At 42.0% G+C, this 16,163-nt stretch overlaps 1 protein-coding gene across 4 annotated transcripts in view; it reads left to right on the top strand.

The window, feature by feature from the left end:
• The window catches only part of SPAG16 (sperm associated antigen 16), a 624,134-nt gene that overhangs the window by 392,892 nt on the left and 215,079 nt on the right, over window positions 1-16,163 (top strand). For 3 of the 4 annotated variants that reach the window (XM_075000811.1, XM_075000810.1, XM_075000812.1), the window contains exon 13: window positions 12,337-12,463. The exons of the other annotated variant lie outside the window; for it this stretch is intronic. In XM_075000811.1, coding sequence (XP_074856912.1) covers window positions 12,337-12,463 — 127 coding nt within the window. The remainder of the gene's footprint in view (window positions 1-12,336; window positions 12,464-16,163) is intronic. 4 annotated transcript variants of the gene reach the window in all.

Genomic DNA, 16,163 nt, shown 5'->3' with positions numbered 1-16,163 from the left:
ATTTTGCTTTGGTTTTCTCATATGTTTCTGTTCAAATATACCATTGATGCAGAAATAAACATATTTTGCCTGATTTTTAGAATGCTGAGTCAAAGGAAACTGATCAAACACAGGCTGACTTAGTCAATGTTTTAGAAGAAAGTGAAATCTAAATCTAACTTCGATATGAAAAATATGTAGTATGTTGAAGAAGCTAAGGAATTTTTGAAATATTTTCCTTCCCTCACCCTCCAAATAAACCGCAGTCCTGGGAACAGAAGTCCCTACATCATTGGGATACATACAGCTTGTAGTACTACAGCCCAGACTTTCCCAATCTGCCTTACCTATGCGCCCCAGTAGGAGAGAAACTAGTTGTCTGGGGAACATTCACTCCTTTGGCTTTTTGTTTACATTACCAATACAGTTGTTAATTACTGTGATTTTGAGGGGTTTGAAGGACTGTGAAGTCCTATGAAGGACTGTGCTTTCTGGCAGGAATCCAACAAACCAGTTAAGCATCTAATTAACATTAAATCCTTGATTAGTCCCTCTCTCTGGGACCTGAAGTTCAGCACCTCCATAAGGTCTTGCTTATAATCAGATTTTGAACTTTTTCAACTACACAGATTTAGCAATCACAATAGCCCATCGAAGTGGATGTATTGCCCCAATTCAAAGCTGCTGTTCCTGCTTCCAGAGTCGGGATTCTACCTATTCCGTTGTATCAGAATAAAATCACACTCTGAATCAAAGGAGTTAAATCAGTATTGAAACTGTGTAGACTAGTCCTAAGTCTTTGGAAGATTGAATTTTGTTCTTCTGTTTTAACACTTTTTATCCTTTCTCTTTTTAAATCCAGAAGAGCCTTTATCTGAAACAGAATATAATCTAAATACTAATACTTACCACTTACATAGCACTCTATATGTTCAAAGCAGGATAAAGTCATTATCTGACTAATCCTTCATTTGAATAATTAGCAAAAGCCTCATTATTAATGTTTCAAGTCATTAGAGAACAGGTGACAATGATTATAGTCATATACAGTTAGACTTCTTCGCACCATCCTGTGAAAGTCTAATTAGAATAATGGGAGGATATGTATTTTAGTCACAAAAGCGGGTCAGATAATAGTATCTTTTAGAAATTGTTTTCAGTATTTACCAAAATAAGTCCGACTTCTGAGGTGTATTTAAAACACGCCATGGGGGGAAAAAAAGAATTTCACATTTTTTCAATCTTCTTTTGCTAGGTGTTTGTAAAAATCTTTTGTGCTAGAAAACACAACAGCCACTGCCTAAGGATAGTCTAGACAAAAATAAGCCCTGAAAAGACACCATATTAGGATACCAACAACCATCAGAGAGCCAAGTGCATGTGGAACACCATAGAAACCAGTGTTTCTTCACCCATGCCTCATGGTAGACTGAACAGTCTTTTTACTGATTGGCCACCCATTGCTGGAAACTCCCAGGTACCAAAACAGTGTGTTAAAACCAGATGTTGCTCGTGCACTGAGCTGCTCCCTACAGGTATATCTGGGCACCCCTATGGAGACTGGGATGCTATTTGAGCAGAAGGATTTGTCTGCATAGTACTCATTGCAAGGGCAAAGGCAAAATAGCAATCTGCATTACCTCTTTTGGTACTGCGGTAGCTGTTAGTCAGCAACTTGTATCCCTAGAACTTCTTTGTCTCCATTGGTTATGCTGTCATTAGATTGCATTAATATGTAAATAAATGGCCTGTCTTTCCTCCATTGAAATCAATGGGGCTACTCTTACCCTAGCGAGTTTTGCTGATAAACCCAGTGGAGCACACAAAATGCATTTTGTTACCAGTTTATTGGCAAAACTCAGCACTTTCGCTGGCAGTGTTCTGCCTCTCAGCCATGAGTTATAACGCTGTTGTCGACAGATTCTGGGGGACTCTGGGGGCCTACTCTCGACAGACAGGGAATTCAGAACAATGGGCAGTCCTGTCTGCTGTGTCTCTGTGTGCCTGGCAGTCCAGCCACTCTGTTGAGAGAGTGGAGCACTCTTCCGATTGGTTTCTGTGTGTGGCTACACTTTGAAGACAGTTTTGTCAGGAAATCTCTTCCAACGGAGACTGCTGTGGACAGAGTTCTGTAGTGTAACCGTAGCCTGGACGTTTGCCATTGACTTCACTGTGAGCTCAAGCAGGTCCAACTATGTTTTTTGTCATGGCAAGATGCTTTATAACTTGGAGTCAAAGATCTAGCTCCATTCAAAATACAGGGAATATACGTTTGCCAAGTTTCCTAGAAGAAAACTGCCAGTCAGTGTAAATCAAGCTGCTGCAGCAAGACAAAAATGTAAGTAGCTAAAAATGGCTCTCTTTTTAATTAATGGGGACGCCATTTGAACCATCACAGAAATGTATTTTAAGGATGGAGATGTCACAGTTAAATGATGAGACTGATCATTTTTCTCATGGAGGTATGATAGAAGAATATAATGATAGTTTATCTCTGACTTGTGAAGTTGCTGAGTCAGAAGAAATATATTTGTTTATGTAACTAGACAATATCAATAATGCATCAAACCCCCATGTGGGTTTTCCACCTTTTTGTTCTTTCTTTGATATCAGCAAGCTAAAGAGGAAGGATGTGGGGAAAATGGAGAATTTTTAACTGCATTGCTTCAGGGGTTGATTTCTTTTCACATGCTCAGTTTGTTGTGTAGCAGACCAAGGGTTTGGACTGCCAACTTCCCATGAGAAACTGAGGCCTAGTCCAGCTCACACTGACATCAGTGTCAAAACTTGCAATGAGAGGTCACATGGAGCTCAATGGGATTGCTGAGGTGAATAATGAGAGATTCGTCTCTTAATCTTCATTTTACCCATCAGCATGCTTGAAAAATGTACAATGAGAAAACCGAGAATTGGGATAAAGCAATATAATTGCATATTCAAGGCTTAATGACTTCAGGCTAGACTCTGAAAATAAATCAGTGCAGATAGACCCTCCTCAATCAGCACTGAAATCAGGGGGAACTGTCCACACGTTGCCATTTGTAGCGTATAGCCATTGATGTTTGAATTTTGAAGATGAAATACACTTAATTTTGTCTATTTTGATCACTTGTTTACATATCAATAAGCTGTCTTTCATTTTATTTCTAGGTGTATGTCAATTTACCTTGGGGAAGAAAATTTCTGTATGTTTACAAATATAATAAAAAGTACCTATGTATTTCAGCACTTTTCTTCTTCAAAGCACAGGCACAGTAGCTCATGTAGGGGTTTCAGGAGCGTGTCCGTGGCACACTTGATTACCTCTGGTGGTATACCATCCTGGCCAGGGGCCTTTCCTGCTGCAATGTTGTCGATGGCTCTCTTCAGTTCATCCACAGTCGGTTCCTGATCCAGTTTGTCTATTACTGGTAGGAGCTCGACGGCATCGAGGGCTGCGTCAACCACAACGTTCTCGCATGAGTACAGCTCGGAGTAGCGCTCAACCCAGCGCTCCATCTGTTTGGCTTTGTCAGCGATGACTTCACCAGATTTGGATTTCAGAGGTGCCATCTTGTTCTGGGTGGGTCCTAATGCCTTCTTCACACCCTCGTACATTCCTCTGAGATTACCAAAGTCAGCACAGGTCTGGATGCTGCTGCATAGCTGGAGCCAGTGGTTGTTGGCACAGCTCCTGGCCATCTGGTGTACTGTTCTTCTGGCCACTCTAAGTGCTTGCTGGGTACTCTGGCTCAGTGAGCGTTTGTACTCCAGGAGTGCAGCGCGCTTCTTTTCAATGAGTGGAATCATCTCATTGGAGTTAGCTTCGAACCAGTCGTTCATGTTTCTAGCTCTTCTTCCAAACACCGACAAGGCCGTGTTGTAAACTGTATCCCTCAGATGTTGCCATTTGGATGTCACATCAGCACCCCCAGGGCCGCTGCGCAGATTTTCCTGGAGGGTCTCTCTGAACTTTTCAGCTTTCTCCGAGTTTGCCGTCTTTCTGGCGTCAATGCGGTGCCTTCCAGCAGGTTTAGAGAGGTACAGCTTCTTGGGTCTCAGCTTGAGCTTGGAGCAAACTAGCGAGTGATCTGTATCACAGTCACCACTATGATAGCTGCATGTCAGAAGGACGTTTTTGAGGTTATTACGCCTAGTGATGACCACATCTAGTCGATGCCAGTGCTTCGAGCATGGGTGTCTCCACGACATTCTGTGCTGTGGCTTTGTTTGGAAGAATGTGTTTGTGATGCACAGATTGTGGTACGTGCACAGTTCAAGGAGACGCTGTTCTTTGCCATTCATTTTTCCCACACCAAAGTGTCCTAAGCAGAAAGGCCATAAGGCCCAATCAGCTCCAACTCTTGCATTGAAGTCACCCAAGATGTACAGTTGTTCACGAGCAGGTATTTGCGCTACAGCAGCACTAAGCACGTCATAGAACTTGTCTTTTACTTCTGGTGTGGCATACAGGGTTGGAAAGAGGGTGAGGTTCCACAGGATATGCGCGACGCTAACATTGTAACCTTGTACAAAAACAAAGGAGACAGAAGCGACTGCAACAACTACAGTGGAATCTCCCTCCTAAGCGTTACTGGTAAACTGTTCGCTCGCATCATCCTTGGCAGACTCCAGAAGATTGCTGAGAGGGTGTACCCTGAATTGCAGTGTGGATGCCATGCAGAGAGGTCTAACATTGACATGGTCTTCTCTCTAAGGCAGCTGCAGGAGAAGTGCAGAGAGCAGAGGAAGCCACTCTACATAGCCTTCATCGACCTGACCAAGGCCTTTGACTTGGTCAGCAGGGATGGTCTGTTCAAACTGCTCCACAAGATAGGCTGTCCTCCACGGTTACTCAAGATGATCCAGTTGTTCCACGAAGACATGAGAGGAACCATCCAATATGATGGAGCATTATCGGATGCTTTCAGAATCAGGAGCGGTGTCAAACAAGGATGCGTGCTTGCTCTGACATTGTTCAGGATCATCTTCGCACTCCTCCTGAAGCATGCCTTTGGATCTTCAACAGAGGGTATCTTGCTGCACACAAGATCTGATGGGAAACTTTTTAATCTTGCAAGGCTGAAAGCTAAGTCTAAGGTGCGGGAAGTCCTCATCAGAGACATGCTGTTCGCAGACGATGCTGCTGTAGTGTCTCACACAGAAGACCAGCTTCAAAAACTGCTGGATCAGTTCTCCAAAGCATACAAGGACTTTGGGCTTACCATCAGCCTAAAGAAGACAAACGTACTCAGTCAGGATGTTGCTGAATCCCCATCAATCAGCATTGACAACTATACGTTAGAGGTCGTTCACGAGTTCGTTTACCTCGGGTCCACCATCACTGACACTCTGTCGTTGGACACCGAGCTAAATAGGAGGATCGGAAAAGCGGCCACAACTCTGTCCAGACTCAGCAAGAGAGTGTGGAATAACAACAAGCTGTACACTCACACCAAAATGCAAGTCTACAGAGCCTGCATCCTCAGCACCCTCCTTTATGGCAGCGAGACTTGGACCCTGTATGCCCGCCAGGAAAAGAGGCTGAACGTCTTCCATTTGCGCTGCCTCAGGCACATCCTTGGAATATCATGGAAGGACAGAGTGACTAACACTGCCGTCCTCGAGCAAGCTGGAATCCTAACCATGCACACCCTCCTCAGGCAGCGTCGTCTCCGCTGGCTTGGCCACGTCCACAGGATGAATGATTGAAGGATTCCAAAAGACATCCTGTATGGTGAGCTAGCCTCTGGCAAAAGACCTCCCGGACGCCCCCAGTTGCGCTACAAAGATGTCTGCAAGAGAGACCTCAGAGAGGTAGACATCGAGCTGGACAACTGGGAAGAACTAGCAGACGACAGCAGCAGATGGAGGCAGGGGTTACACAAGGGCCTTCAGAAGGGCAAGATGAGGATCAGACAGCTAGCAGAGGAGAAGCGAGCGCACAGAGAGCACACTAAGGACTTGCCAGACACCCACCACATCTGCAAGAGATGCAGCAAGGACTGTCACTCTCGTGTGGGTCTTCATAGTCACAGTAGATGCTGTAAATGAAGTCCTCAATTGAAACTATAAAGGGCGCGATCCATAGTCTATGCAGACTGAAGGATGCCTAGGAGGACCTCTTCAAAGCACTGTACAAATATCAGTTACACAGAAATATGTGAACTGTGTATATTCCGAATTCGAGAAGAACTTCATTTTACTGAAGGGATGCAATGAAATTGTATTGTCTGGGGCAGAATGGTTCACAAAGGCAATATCCTAGACATCTGTATTTTTTCTAAGACAAATATGCTTAATAGAGGATATGCCCCCCTCTCATCAATGTTTAAGGAAACCCTAGTTACGTTTAGTGAAATAATGGGTGAAAACCGCCCCAGTATTCTCAGAAGTGATGGTAGATGCTTTTTTTTACAGCAATTCTAGTAGTTTTATATTCTTGACATGAATAATTGGATGTGTCATATGTGAAGCTACCTAGACATAAAAGAGAGGTAATAAAATATAAAGACTTGATAGGATGTATTTATAACACCATAAAGCAAACTGGCATTTTAATGTCTCAAGCCAGCCCTTTTCCTATACTTCTTTTTCATCTTGGTGAGAAAGGCCTGATTTAGTCATGTTTTGGAGATAGTCATATGGTAGATAACTGACAGGATGTCTGCGTTTGATGGTATTCTCCTTTTAATTAGTCTAATCCTATCAATTTAACAGGGTTTGAGGTTGGTGTGTGAGCCTACAAATCTTTCACTAAAATGCTGTGTGTAGATTCTTTGCTAATCATGTTGTGGTGCAAATTTCCCACACATTTTAGTGGGTAACAAAGACTGTTCAGAAGGATGGATGTTACATGCTAGATATAAAAAAGAGTTTAGTGTTGTTTTCCATGTTATGCTTTGAGAAAGCAATCAGTAGGAATGGTGCTGCTGTCTGAGGATGTTAAAGGGACTTAATTTTGTACTTACAGCTTAGCACATTATCAATGTGCCTGTTGTGACTCAAGGCCTTATGTGGCATTGGAATAAGATAAGCCAAACTGTGTAAGAAGTGGGTCCGTCCCACGAAAGCTCACCTAATAAACCATTTTGCTAGTCTTTAAAGTGCTGCTTGACTGCTTTTTGTTTTGATTGTGTATTATGACGTCATTAAAGTTGTGTCTGTCCTTTATGATCATTTTTTCAGTTGTAATTTACAAGGCCTTATTTTAAGATTAATTGTACAATTTTTCATTATTTCTTTAATTTAGAAAATCTGGTGTTTCTGTGTATTTTAAAAGGGACATAGGTTTAATTGCCAGCCTGTGTTGATTAATGAGCATGAACACAACTATCATCTGACCTCTTTACACCACAAGTTAGAGTTTTGTTGTTTGCAGAAGGGTCATGGGGATTTGCTGCTCTGAGGAGCAAATCTAGAAAGGTGGCTGCAAATAGGAGTGGTAGAATTAGATTCTGCACCCAGTATGTGGCTTGCTAGACTTTTTACAATGTTGTGTGTGGAAGATATCTGAGATTATCACAAGGTGTTGGAGATGGTCTGTTATCTTTATTGACAGTAAAGGGCTTCACCAGTTTAGGAATTTTTCCTGTGTGGTATTTGAGCATTATCCCAATACTCAATAAATAGGATTCACACCCTCCAAAATCAAGATTTTTGTAAATCAGCAACTTTGTGGGTTTTTTTCATTTAACTTCATTTAACCCACATGAAGGGGTTACATTTTTTTTCTTTTATCTGCTAATATGAGGGGTAAAAAACTCATTTTAGTAAAGTAAAATTTGAGGGAATCATGTATTCATATCACTCCAGTGGCTGAGGCTTGAAGGAAATTGTCAAGTTGGTACAAATATCTATCCTACTAGAAACAGGTGATTTCCTCTAATTTTCTGAGCTATTCAAATTTTCTGGACTTCCTGAGGCCATCTATAAGAAGTGCTTGTTTTACAAAGAAAGAATTCTGTTTGTTGTTTCAACAGATTATAACACGGGCAACTAGTTTTAAAACAATGAAGTATCTCTGCATTAACTCATATCAACAGCGTAGAATCTGGCCCTTTTTATACAAAATGTGCCAGAGTCACTCAGTGTGTCGCTTCAAAGCAAGTTTTACTTTGCCAGAGTAGAACATTGAGATAAAAGTTTTTTCTTCCAACTTGAAGGGAGCTTGTATGCAAGAAATGCACTCTCAGTTAAATTATATCTCAGTTGCAAGGGAAGATGAGTTGGTTTTTCTATAGCAGTCAGAGATTCTCAGCAGTATCAGTCAGTCAGTTACCAGAGTGGTAAATTAACTCTGGAGCGGGAGAGAGTCTCGTCACTACTCATTGATAGGGGGGTTGCAGAGAGAGAGAGAACTGCATCAAACCGAAGTGTTTATGTGCCTGATGGAAATGTACAACTCATTTCCTTCCCTTCTGTTGCTGTTATGATCCATCTTTTTGTCCATTTTCACCTTGCTCAGTGATTCTAAATGGGACCTTCATGCTATGGCACCTAATTAATCTCTCACAAGTCTGTTCTTGTAGCCTGTCTGCCTGGCATGCCCCTGTCTTAGGCCTCTTGAACTCATGAATAATTATCTTCCACTCCCTTCCTCACCCTCCATTATGCTGCCCCATTCCACAAACAGATATGATGCAGTTTTCAGCTGCCTTTTTGGGAAGATTCTCTTATTGTGGTTCTACTGTACAGAAGTGCATTCCCCAAAGTGTGCTCTCTTTCACTCTCTTTTCCTTCTTCTAGTGGCCATTTGACATCACCAATCAAAACCTTAAATGGCTCTAAGAGAAAGTGTAGAGTGCCCATCATCCGAAAAGCAGTCCCCTTGAGGCATATCAGATTGTACACTTGAAAATCACTACATCTTGAACCTCTCTAATCCTGAACTCTTTTCTCTGGTAACATCCATAATCTGGCATGATTTTAGTTAGCTAGATGACCAGTTATCATGGGTGTGGCCAAGTTTCCTGTGGTCCCGTAAAGTTTGTTTCCAGTGACCAGTCCTGGCTCTCAGTGTTCTGTGCTGTTGTTTAGTTCTAATTTACCCCTAAATGTCTTCTAGGAGCCAGTAAGCAGTGGAAGTGTTGGTAATGCTGCTGGACAATATGACTTCCCATGATTCAGCAAATTCCCTCATCCTCAGGTCTCGAGGGTGCTGTATTAGAGAGGTCCAATTGTAGTCACTTTTGAAAATACTGTATAAAATGCTGTATAAACATGTGTATATCTGTCCTGATAGTTAAAGCAGTATGACCACAGGGAATGTAAACCATAGTAAATTAGTTGATATATGGTTCTAAAATCATTATGAGCATCAGACAAACTGTCCAGTAATCTCTAAAAGCCAGGAAGCTACATTAATGATATACATAACAGATTCTTTAACTTGGGTTCTTGTTACACACAATTCTAGAAATACTATGAAATTATGTAGTATAATAGTATCTAAAACAGACTCTTATGTGCTTATTTTGTACAACATACAGTGTATTTGAAATCTATTTCCTGGGTCAAACTTCCATTTTTGGAAGCAGCCAGACACAGAGAGAAGCACACCCTACATTGTCTCCACAGAAAATATTGATCTTCAGATGCAGAGCGACATATATGTTCTAACTTGGAAAATGGAAAGGGGTCTTAAGTCTGGAAACTCTCTTTTCTCTGGCCCCTCATTGGGAGCCCCTGGCAAACCTCTTTAAGCTCTACTGGTCTGCATCTGATCTCCTATCTTTGTAGTAAAAAATAAACCCTGCAAGAGCTCTGAGTCTTCTGGCATCATGATCAAAGCTTCCAACACCAACTCCCCCACATAAAAATCTTCAATTCCCCCTGCTGTCAGCCTCCTAAAGACAATACTTTAAGAAATGTGTCCCTTTCCAGTTAAAAGACCCTCAGTAATCCAGTTTTTCAGCCCAATGTATTCAGCAGCCATCTGAGGACTGGTGTGTTTTCAGCTATCAAACCATATGTACATTGAATTAAATACTGATCTAAAGCTGCAAATCAAAGTGGGAACCAGTGGCTGGCTGCTTTATGTTTGTTTGTGAGTTTATCTCCTGCTCTTTATTTGTGGAACTAGGACACACGGGACAGAGCTGATGGCATTAGTAATTGTAAAATTGTGTGGGGTTTTGTGTGTTGTAAATTACTCCTTTTGAAATGTTACAGAGTAAGAAAAAGTTGGAAACTGGCTTGAAGAGCAAAGATGCAACCACTAAATATGTGCAAAAAGAATTGTGCTTTGTGGTTTTCCAAAGCTCATTATCCTCCTTATCCAAACTGTTCCAGAAGCAGGAGTGTTCTGGAAATCCCAGTGATCTAGAGCAGAAAAGAATTGGGTAAATGTTTCTGCTTGTGACTCATTTCTTCTTACAATACTAATATCCCCTGTTCCATGTCTGTCTGCTGACCATTACCAATCCAAATTTCAATCTATGGTAAAACAAAATAAGTAATAAAAATAAAATAACATCTGTGTTTTGAAGGCATCTTGAGCTTCTGAACTCAGACTTGTATTTCACGGAATCATAGAAATGTGCTGTTTGAAGGGACTTCAAGAGGTGATCAAGACCAGTCAACTGTGCTGAGGCAAGACCAAATAAACCTTGACTGTCCATGACAGGTGTTTGTTCAACCTCTTGTTAAAAGCTTCCCGTGACGGGGATTCCACAACCTCCCATGGAAGCCTATTCCAGAACTTAACTGCTCTTACAACTTGAAAGTTTTCCCTGCTATCTAGCCATGGTGACTCTTGCTGCAGATTGTTTGTGTCTCCTTGTCCATCCTTTAGTGAACACAGAGAACAACTGATCATAGTCCTCTTTGCAGCATCTCTTCAAATATTTGAAAAATCATTATCTGTCTCCCCCCCACCAGTTATCTTTCTGAAGACTCAATATGCACAGTTTTAACCTTTCATCATTGTAGAGTCACAGCTTATATAAATGCTCTTTGGAGTCCCAGTAAGGTGGAAACTTATTTCACTGTCGTCTTATCTTTATTCTTTTTCTTTCTGGTGTAGTGGGTACCTCCGGGAGGTGGGGTGGTGGTGGTGGGGACTTCCTGGGCTCCATGGGCAAAGGGGAAGGCAGCGCTGCCCTGGAAGGGACCAAGCCCTGGGCAGAAGGGGTGCAGCTGGGGCAGCCATCCTCAGAGCCATCCAGAGCATACCTTGTGGGGCTCCCACAGAGCTCATCTATGCAGCACCTATGCATATGCAACACCTCATTTGCGTAATTATCTCCACATGAACTTCGAAGTTGCTAACTTGGAAGTGCCAGCAAGCAGTCTATCCATGGGCACTTCAAAGCACCCACGCAACTTTGAAGTTCCCTTACACCCAAAACGTCAAAGTTCATGTGGCGAGAATTATGCTAATGAGGTGCTGCATATGCAGCAAAGCACCTCATTGCTATTCACCGCTCAGGCTCACTTACTTGCCCCCTTCAAAGGGTGGGGCTACTGTAGATGAGCCCACAGTGGTTTACAGGGCCTGGGGCTTTGGTCACTTCTGCTGCTGCAATAGCAGCATCCGGGAGTCCTAAGCCCTTCTTGGTGTCAAGTATCAGAGGGGTAGCCGTGTTAGTCTGGATCTGTAACAGCAATGAAGGGTCCTGTGGCGCCTTATAGACTAACAGAAAGTTTCAGGACCAGACTTCAAAGAGAAATTGCTGAGCTACAATCCATCTGCAAATTCGACACCCTCAGCTCAGGCTTAAACAAAGACTGTGAATGGCTGGCTAAATACAAAAGCAGCTTCCCCTCCCTTGATGTTCACACCTCCAGATCAACTGGTGGTAGTAAGCCTCTCCCTTCCTGATTGAGGCAACCTTGTTATCCCCACCTTTGCTCTGACTTATTTATACCTGGCCCTGCAGATTTCCATGACCAGCATCTGATGAAGTGAGTCTGTGCTCACGAAAGCTCATGCTCAAAGCTTTTCTGTTAGTCTATAAGGTGCCACAGGGCCCTTCGTTGCTAAGCTCTTCTGAATCACTGGGCCTCAGCACAGCTGTCTCCCACCTCTCCCTGACCCTTTCTGTCCCTCACCAGGCCTGGTCACTTCTCAGCCTTTCAAAAGTTCAAGTAACTCTATAGAGAGCATAGGGGCTGTTTTGACGATGCTTGTTTTGGCGTGTATTATAACCCTTCCACTGTGTAATAACTTCTTTGAAATTATTACCTGAGACAATTAATTCTATTTGAGATCTGATTCTCTTTTACAGTCATTGTCTTCTTGACAGCTGGGTCTCCTTAATGTCAGGAAGTAAACCTCTTCCACTCCTACATCTTGGAGCATAGCCATTGATCAGCATTACCCGCATCCCCTGTCCTTAACAGCAACCACTATATTTCTGTTGTTTTCTTTTCTAGTGAGAGATGCAGATACACCATGCGTGGCCATAAGGACTCTGTCAATAGCATCGAGTTTCTTCCGTTCTCCAACACCATTCTTACCAGCTCTGCAGACAAGACCCTGTCTCTCTGGGATGCCAGAACAGTGAGTAACCTGTGACTTGGACTCATTCCAAATTTCAGACGTTAGTGGCACTGTGCCAATACAATGGTTGATTCATACAGAAGAGGAGTAAAAGCGGTGGAGAAAATCAACTGGTGTGTTATTAGGGAACTTGATAGTAGTATACAGAGCTGTTCATCTTCCGGTATTATATACCAAGCAAAAAGTTATTACAATGTAACCGTTCATTGGGGACCTCTGCAATGTGTTGATCATCTCAGTGCATTTGCTAATATGCAGATATTGTCATCATGGGACCAACAGTCATGCTTAGCACCAGTTGTTGTCTTTATTGAGGTTCTTAGCAGAAAGCCTGAGGACTGAATACGAGCCTCCTAACTGTCCCTTGCACAATGGAGTTGACAACAGCAGACTCATGGGACTGTGCATGGAAGATTGCGCTACCATAGCCACACTGCATTTATTCTGCAAATAGAACAGTTTTCAGTGAGCTCTGTCTGGTACCTTTCATATGCACTAAAATTCACTATAAATTATTAATAAAGACAATTTCATAGTGAAAATTGGTTGGGAAAAGCATGGAGGATAAGATAGTGTGTAGGTGTAGTGTGTTGTGTGTTTTTGAGGAAATGGTCTTCTTAACTAACTGCTGACCTCTTGTGACTTAAGGGTCATTCCATCAAAAAGAGGATGAAAATGTACACGTCTTTCTCTTATTCTTCCCTATGCTCACTTTTTTCCTGAGTGCATAAATGCCTGGACTGAAAGGCATTCACACAACATATGCAGTGTAGAATGAGGCATGAGGCTTGGTCCCTGGCAACCTCTTGGTCTCTGTTACTTTTGGTCAACACCACAGTTTAAAAGTCTAAACCTAATTGGTAAAGAATATAATAACAAAAGGTAGTTTAGGAATGGAGAGACATATTTCTACCTCCCATGGGAATATCCAAAGGATAGGGAAAAAAGCAGAGAGCACATTAACCACCATGATATTCCTCCTATACTGTGGACATTTATAAGTAGCTTGTTGAAACTGGCATTATAGCCCCTTTGTAGTATTCAAGCAGCACAAAGCAACCAGAACTTGGCATAGAATGTAGAAGATCATGTTGGTAGGAAAAGTAATTCTTCTTCAAGAGATGTCCCGCTGGGTGCTCCACAGTACGTGTCCATAGGCCCCTGCACCATAGATCAGAGGCTTTTACAGCAGTGTCCTCATGAACCGCACAAGCACAGAGCCTATTTCATGGGTCATCAATGCCTCGTCATCGTGCATGTGCAGTGCCACCTCCCTACCCCTGCTCACTTCCTTCTCTACTGTCCCCAGCCAAGCACAGAGGTCAGTAGTGCTCTTTATATACCAGTTTGCTTCGTTCTTTGTCTAGATAGATATATGGGTTTTTTTTTTCCTCTGTAGCAAGATAAGTTTCCTGTTTTTCTTGCCCAGTTCAATTTAAAAAAAAATCATCTTATTCCTCTTTTGTTTTAGATAGATGGGATGCCAGGTTCATTGCACTTTAAAGACTGTTCATCCTTTAAGGGCTCTATGCCTGTATCAGATGGACAATCCCAATGGGTCTGCTGTTTGGGGGAAACTCATGTACCCCAAATATGCGCTCATTGCAGCAAGTTAAAAGCAAGAGCATGAAAGTATAGGGACTTGCACTTAAAACTGATTGTAATGGGAAAAGGCCCATCATCCTTTTCTTTGCTGCTGCCTCTGTTGTAGAAAAGGAACAAAAGGGGCGTGTGTGGGCATTGACGGGGCACTGTGGATGCTCAAGATGGGCATAACACCTATGCAGCCCATGAGGACACTGCTCTAAAAGCCTCCATTTGATGGTGCAGGAGCACTCTGGCACCTACTGTGGAGCACCCACGGGGATCCTCATCTCAAAGAACATCAGTTACTGCACAGGTGAAAGGATGAAAGAGGGAGAAAAAAAAAGTCATTTCTGTAATAATAACGTCAGTGTTTTTAGATGTGAGAGAGAAGTTTGCATGAAAGGGACAGTGGAATGCTCTGAAGTTTATTGGCAACTTACTATTTATGGATCATAGAAACAGACAGGCTAGAAGGTCATTTACTAAGAATCATGAATATTAAGCACAACATGTTAAAAGGAAGTCAGTCGAGACTCATTGTTCTTAGATGTGAAAGTTATTTTTGAGGAAGTTTGACAGAAGTATGAATAATTTAAAAAGGGAGTGAATATTAAAATACCCAAAAAAAACCTTCACTGGAAAAAAAAACATTGTTTATATCAAAATAATTTTACCATAACTTAATATCTAACATATTATCAAGGAAATTTTCCCACGATAGCTGTGTTCACTAACAAAATGAGAATAAAGATAATCACTTGTTCATGGACAAACTGGGAATAAGGACAACCTAGGAAATTACAGACCATTCATCTTAACTTCAGTACCCAGGATGATAATGGAGCAAATAATTGAGCAGTTTGCAGAAACCTAAAAGGTAATAAGATGATATTGTTATAAGTAACACTCAGCTTGGATTTGTCAAGAACAAATCATATCAAGCAAGCACGTCATGATTTAGCTGGGTTTGGTACTGTTCTGAGCAACACGTTGGACTAGGTGATCCCCTGAGGTCTCTTCCACCCCTAATTTTCTGTGATTTCATGTGTCAAGCCAGTTAATAGCTTTCTCTGATAAAGAAACAAATCTTGTGCATGGGAGAAAAAGGGTAATTGTGGTATATCTTGACTTTAGCAAGGTGTTTGATGCTTTCTTGCATGACAGCCTGATAAAAAAATGAGGGAAATACAACCTAAGTGGAGCTGCTAAGAGGTGAGTGCATAACTGGTTGGAAAAAACATTCCTAGAGAACAGTTAGCAGTAGTTCACAGTCAAGCTGTAAGGTCATTTCATGTGGGTTCTCACAAGAATCAGTTCTGGGTCCAGTTTTGTTCAATATCTTCAAAATGTAGATAATGGTATGGAGAGTACTTATATTAAATTTTCTGACATAACATAGCTGCAGATCTTCAACACAAATGTGAAGAGTGTGCTCTTGTTTGGATGTGAGACCTGACATACTAAAAAGTCTTCAAATCACAACCTCCAGGCATTTATAAACAAATGCCTGAGGTACATCCTTCACATCAAATGGCAAGAGTTGGTCACAAATGAGGAGCTTTGGAACAGAGTAGGACAAGAACCACTTGAAGTTCAAATCAAGAAAAGAAAGTGGGGGTGGCAGGGCCACACTCTCAGAAAACCATCATGCAACATAGTCTATCAAGCTCTGAAATGGAACCTAAAAGGAAAATCCAAAAGAGGAAGACCTCAGACAATGTGGAGAAGATCTACTGAAACTGAACAACAGCTGGGGTACACCTGGAGCCAGTTAGAAGTTTTGTCCCAAGACAGAGTGAAGTGGAGGAGACTTGTAGATGACCTGTGCGCCACACGGAGTACAAAGGTTATGTAGTAGTAGTGGTAGTATAGCAGGTTAGACAAGCAACTCTGAGAGATGGTCTAGATAATATTTAGTCCTGCCTCAGTGCAGGGGACTGAACTAGAAGACCTCTTGTTGTCCACTTCAGTTCTGTGAATCTTTGAATATTAGCCAGTTTCCAATAAGGCACTCAGGATGGTTTGGGCTTTACTGAACTTGGAGTTAAACCCTTTTCACCTGCACTGGTTTTCAACAATGGATAGCTTCCTACTGGAGAAAAGGTCTCAGTCC

This window comes from Carettochelys insculpta, chromosome 8 (genome assembly GCF_033958435.1).
Source record: "Carettochelys insculpta isolate YL-2023 chromosome 8, ASM3395843v1, whole genome shotgun sequence".
NCBI lineage: Eukaryota > Metazoa > Chordata > Testudines > Carettochelyidae > Carettochelys > Carettochelys insculpta.
This window is presented reverse-complemented; position numbering and strand designations above follow the sequence as displayed.